This window comes from Populus euphratica, unplaced genomic scaffold (genome assembly GCF_000495115.2).
Source record: "Populus euphratica unplaced genomic scaffold, PopEup_1.0 scaffold10.1, whole genome shotgun sequence".
In the NCBI taxonomy this organism is placed as follows: Eukaryota; Viridiplantae; Streptophyta; class Magnoliopsida; order Malpighiales; family Salicaceae; genus Populus; species Populus euphratica.
Window position 1 is genome coordinate 1,547,751 of NW_011499856.1, and position 5,918 is coordinate 1,553,668.

Here is a 5,918-nt window from a genome sequence, read left to right on the forward strand (position 1 = left end):
AGAGTAAACCTAGTTTTATTTTATGCATTGAGATATTTTGTTTGAGTTGTTTTTGAGTATATGTCATATATTGTTGTAGGTTCTCCTAACGATCCTCAATAGGATTTTCGGGTCTTTCGTCTGACGTTCCTTTAGTTCTATATTTTCCGGGTGAGTGGGATAATCTTTAATATGCATATAATATAAGTAAATATGTATGTTGATTATATGATGAGTACGATTAGTTAATCTCTTGAATATTTATATTTATATATTTTGCTTTGTTTTCCGAGTACTCATCTATTCTTGAAATTTGCACTCGCATTTTGTTGAGCTAAATTCTATCTGATATGATATATGTTTATAACTTGATATATGACTTGTCAGTAACTCCATGCTAACGGAGAGTAGTTAGCCTATGTGCACATAATATTCTGTATACCTAGCTAGTGAGAGAAGCATTAGCCTGTGATGACTGATCATCCTACAGTGGTCACTTTCGGGTGTCATCTGGTCACCTTCGGGTGTCATCTGATCTCTGACATGTATTCCACTACGTTATGATAATATGTTCAATATGTATATGTATATGTATATCATTCTACTACGTTATGATAATATGTTTAGTATGTATATGTATATGTATATCAAGATATCAAGGCATAATAGATATTTACAGAATCATCAAAGAAACGTATATCATATCAAATATAATTTAGCTCGATAAAATACGAGTGCAATTTCAAGAATAGATGAGTACTCGGAAAACAAAGCAAAATATATAAATATAAATATTCAAGAGATTAACTAATCGTACTCATCATATAATCAACATACATATTTACTTATATTATATGCATATTAAAGATTATCCCACTCACCCGGAAAATATAGAACTAAAGGAACGTCAGACGAAAGACCCGAAAATCCTATTGAGGATCGTTAGGAGAACCTACAACAATATATGAAATATACTCAAAAACAACTCAAACATAATATCTCAATGCATAAAATAAAACTAGGTTTACTCTCCTAGGTTTAGGGACTAAAATGATAATTATCCAAATAGGGACCAAAATGTAATTTTACCAAAACTGGACCAAACTGTAAATATATAACCATACTGAAATTTCACCCATAAACCATCCTTCATTCTGTCCAGAACGAACTAGGGACCTAAAAGTAATTTTTATAAAGTTTAGGGACTAAAATGTAAATTCCTAAAATTTAGGGACCAAACTAAAAATATTCCAAATCAATTATCAAACTGAGATTCATCATCCTTAACCTCATAATAACACTGTCCAGAATCTCAAAATACCATTAGGGGTCAAATTATAATTTTCCCAAAGTTTAGGGACTAAAATGTAAATTCTTAAATTTAAGGACCAAACTGGAAATATTCCAAATCAATTATCAAACTGAGATTCATCATCCTTAACCTCATAATAACACTGTCCAGAATCTCAAAATACCATTAGGGGTCAAGTTATAATTTCCTCAAAGTTTAGGGACTAAACTGTAATTTCCATAAATTGAGGGACCAAATTGAATTTTCGTCATTTTCAACCTCAAACCCAGAATTGTTCACAGATTACCTACTGTTCTTTCCAGACTTCCAACTCAACATTCACAATTTATACAAATCATAACTCAACATTATCATCTTTACCAACAATCTCTCAAAATCAACTAATTAATTAATTACCCACAATAATCAACCCTATAACATTCAAATTAATTCATCAATTAACCCAAAACATAAATTTTCTAAACCCTAATATTTATCAAAACATAAATTTAAATTTCAAACAACGCATTTATACATTTAACAACCTAAATCTTACCTTTAAAGTTATTTCCTCTCAATCTTTTTCCTTTTCTTTCTCTTCCTCTCTTTTCTCTTCTTCTTCTTCCTTCTCCCTTCTCTTTTACGGTTTGCTCTAAAAAACACAGCTCTTTCTTTTTGTTCTTTTGTTTTTTTTTTTTCTATTTATATTTATCAACTATTATTCAATTACTATAATATCCCTTATTTATTTTACTCACTTCTAAGCTTTTAAGGGCTTTGTTGCCTTTTCTTATTCCTTTTTATTTTTCAAAACATTACCTAGACATTTGCAGCTCTAAGCCAATTTAGGAATCAAGGTCGATTCTCCTGCAAGCTAGTAGTCCTTATTTGCAACAAGTAAACGAAAACATATTGCACAACCTCACATCTTGGATTTCACTTTCTGAACGAGCTCTCTTCTGAGGATTTTTCCTGAAGCTGATTTAGGTACACTACTGATGAAAGTCACCTTCCGCAATCTTTTGAAAGGTGCCAGCTGCAAAACAGAAAAAAATTGATGGTGAACTCAAGGAAATGATGGCATTGGTGAGCTTATCACAGAAAACAAAATGTACGGAGTGTATATTTTTAAGCATTTCAACTTCATAAAAGGAACTTGATAGCAAATTACAGCAAAAACTTATTCAAACATCACATGCAAATTAAAGAAAGAAGCCGTCATTTTTTTAACAATGAGGAACAGAGCAGCTGGGCTGACCATTATAGAGGACTCAGCACAGCTTCGTCAACTAGATGGCATGAATTTATTTTAGAAAATAGAATTCAACAGTTATGATAGTGATAATACTACATTGCTATATGTGTTACCCAATCTTCGATTGTAGTACAGAACAAGTTCACCCAAGTTTTCTGCAGTCATCTAATGTTAATCCAAAGCAAGACCTTCAGAATTCATGGTTACCAAAAAGGTGGTAGACGAAGAAAATGAGTCAAGCATAACTGTATTCTACTAAATGAACTATGATTCTCAAGAGAGCATAACATTTTCCATTATATGCCACTAACCTGATCAGAAATAAATTTCTGAACATCTTCTTCTGTCAGTGCGCTGTTGGGTGAGCGCACAACATATGCAACTGGGACTGCACCAGCTTCAGCGTCAGGATATCTACAGCGAGTAATACAACTAATCAGCTGTATGAATATTAGATATACATTAACATGGAAGTAGTTTTTTACGATCTCACTGATGTCAGTGGTACAAATGCATGGGTTCAACTTACGGGGTGACAACAGCATCCAAAATTTCAGGATGAGAAACTAGCAGCCCTTCTAGCTCAGCTGGTGCCACCTGGTGAAAATCAATAGAGACAAAAGGAAAACAGAATTCAGTAGCTATTCAGCTCAGAATAGCCAAAGTGCAGGAGCTGTGTTGCAATGTATTTATACAGGCAATAAACAAATTTACAAATATTTATGAATTTTCTTTGCTAGATATTACCTGAAAACCTTTATACTTGATGAGCTCCTTAATCCGATCAACAACAAAAAGTTGTCCATCATCATCAAAATATCCAAGATCTCCAGTATGTAACCAACCCCTTTTATCTATGGTATCTTTTGTGGCTTGCGGATTATTGAAATAACCTGCCAGTGGATTGCACAACATGGTGGATTTAGTTAAATGGATATTTGAAATATGATTCGAGCAAGAGAATCTGATTGTAATCCACAGTTGCATCAAGCTGACCAATCATGCACACAGGAAGTTTGGTCATTTAAATTACCTAGTTAGACCACAAACATTTTGTTTTTGTACTACCACCAAAATTCTAGGAGCCATTTGTGCGAGAACTGAAAGTTTCTCAACGATGCAGGCCAATAAGCATCTTACCTCTCATCATATTGGGTCCCCTAACCCATATTTCCCCTAACTGATTAGGAGGGAGAGGCTTTAGAGTTTCCACACTGACTATCTGGGCCTCAATTCCTGCATTTAGTATTCCAGCAGAACCAGAATGTCGAACACCTATTCTCGGATCCTCCAATGAAACAATGCCACAAGTTTCAGTCATGCCAAAGCCCTGAAACCACAGAGAGCATCTTGATTCAGAAAGAAGAAAATCTTTCGTTTTTTTCTTTGAGAAATCAAAAGGAAATGATTGTTTGTGCATAAACGAGAACATCAAAACATTTTATATTTTCTCAAACTTGAATTATGATTTTCTTAGGAGCTAAAATCAGCCATATCAACTACCTGAATAATTGTAGTATCCGGCAAATTCTTGGCGCATTCCTTCATCAAATCTTTTCCCAGAGGAGCAGCGCCTGAGCCAATATTTCTCAATGACGAAAGGTCATACTTCTTAACCAAATTCTGTTTAGACAAAGCAAGTATTACTGGGGGCACAACCCACATATGGGTCACTCTATACTTCTCAATAGTCCTCAAAACCATCTCAAATTGAAACTTCCCCATTGACACTACAGCATTTCCCATTTGAAGCTGTGAGTAAGTAATCACAGCCAAGCCAAACACATGAAACATGGGCAAGAAACAAAGGAACACATTGTGTATCTCACCTGCCATTACTTGATCCATACTGACCATTAAAGATGCAGCAATGAAATTCCCATGAGTCAAGATCACTCCTTTACTAACCCCTGTAGTACCTGACGAATACAAAAGCGTAGCTATATCACTTTGCTTCACATCACTCACAGGAAACTCAGAGTTAGACCCTCCTAACTCAACCAAAGAATGGAAACTTCTAATTCTTGAATCTGACTCCAATGGCAAAGACACTTCTTTTGGTCCTAGAAAGACAGCAGGCAAATTGAAGCCTTTGACTTTGTCCCATAATTCAGGGACTGTGATAACCAACTTGGGATTGGAATCTTTAATCTGTTTTGAAAGCTCTGAGGTTGTATAAAGAGGATTCACAGTTGTTGCAACAGCACCAATGGAAGTGATGGCCAAGAAACAGATAGGGAATTGGTATGAATTGGGAGCAAAGATAAGAACAGCATCATTTTTAGAGATGCCCAGATTGAGTAAACCATGAGCGAACTTGATAACAATGGATTTGAGCTCTGAAAAAGATAAGGTTATTGACAAATCTGCATCGATAAGAGCTGATTTATGAGGATAAGAATTGGAGTTTCTGAAAAGAAATGAGACCAGAGAAAGATTAGAATCCTTGGGAAGAACAAGTGTTGGTCTTAATGACCTGTATATACCATCACATCCATAACCAGATTTCTCCATGTAGCAGGTACAGAAGTTCTTTCTCTAGGTGATAACTCAAACAGAAAATCTCCCACCTGGATTGAATCTAGTGGAGCAATTGAAGCTGGCGTGTGGTCAGCTAAGCTAAGAGGAGGAGGAGGAAGAGTACAAGAGTGGTTAGAGAAAATATAGGAGGAGGAGGAGGAAGAAGAAGAAGAATGTAATGTTTTGAATAAATGACCAGTGAAATACAATAAAGTTTTTGGTAGTTTAAAGTTTTTATTAGTTTAAAGTTTTTAGTATTTTAAAGTGTGGGTATAAATAAATAAGTAGTAGTATAGTAATTTAATAAAAAACTTGATAAATATAAATAAAAAGTAAAAAAACAAATAAATGAAGTGATCTGAAATTTGAGATAAATGAAGTGATTTGAAATTTGAGAGAGAATCAATAGGAGAGAAAAAGGAGAAAAAAAAGAAATTAGAAGAAAAATAGAAACAAATAAATGAAGTGATCTGAAATTTGAGAGAGAATCAGTAGGAGAGAGAAGGGAGAAAAAAAAAAGAGAAAAGAAAGAAATTAGAAGAAAAATAGAAAAGAGTTGAAGGAAATAAGTTTAAAAATAAGATTATATATAAATATTTGTTGATTAAGTTTTAAATTTGGTTTTGATAAATGTTAGGGTTTTAAAAATTTATGTTTTGGGTTTGATTGATGAATTAATTGAATGTTATGGGTTGATTGTTATGGGTAATGGATTATTTGGTGGATTTTAAGAAATTGAATTGAAAGATGATGATTTTGAGTTATGATTTTGTTTGAATGGTGAAATTATATTAGAAATAAGGAAAGAACAGTGGGTTTCTGTTGAAATTCTGGGTTGGAGGTTGAAGATGATGAAAATTCATTTTGGTCCTT

General features: G+C 33.8%; 1 protein-coding gene across 4 annotated transcripts; it reads right to left on the reverse strand.

The window, feature by feature from the left end:
• Positions 1 to 719: 719 nt before the first annotated feature.
• LOC105123360 (4-coumarate--CoA ligase-like 7) lies at positions 720 to 5,219 on the reverse strand. 4 transcript variants are annotated; one of them, XM_011022919.1, is made up of 7 exons: positions 4,029 to 5,219; positions 3,666 to 3,855; positions 3,273 to 3,418; positions 3,055 to 3,122; positions 2,837 to 2,939; positions 1,827 to 2,306; positions 720 to 931 (listed from the first exon to the last, which is right to left on the reverse strand). In XM_011022919.1, the coding sequence occupies exons 1-6, from the start codon at positions 5,037 to 5,039 to the stop codon at positions 2,193 to 2,195; spliced, it is 1,632 nt and encodes a 543-aa protein (XP_011021221.1). In that variant the 5' UTR covers positions 5,040 to 5,219; the 3' UTR covers positions 720 to 931; positions 1,827 to 2,192. The 4 variants fall into 4 exon arrangements, with proteins under 4 accessions (XP_011021221.1, XP_011021220.1, XP_011021222.1 ...); XM_011022918.1 differs by having other exon boundaries at positions 1,827 to 2,303; positions 2,834 to 2,939; XM_011022920.1 differs by lacking the exons at positions 720 to 931; positions 1,827 to 2,306 and adding an exon at positions 2,672 to 2,713.
• Positions 5,220 to 5,918: the final 699 nt, after the last annotated feature.

Coding starts and splice junctions, on each gene's coding strand:
- LOC105123360 (XM_011022919.1), bottom strand. CDS start 5,039: ATGGAGAAATCTGGTTATGGATGTGATGGTATATACAGGTCATTAAGA. Junction 2,940..3,054: donor TTGGATGCTGTTGTCACCCC/GTAAGTTGAACC, acceptor TACTCGCTGTAG/ATATCCTGACGCTGAAGCTG. Junction 2,307..2,836: donor AGAAATTTATTTCTGATCAG/GTTAGTGGCATA, acceptor TCTGTTTTGCAG/CTGGCACCTTTCAAAAGATT.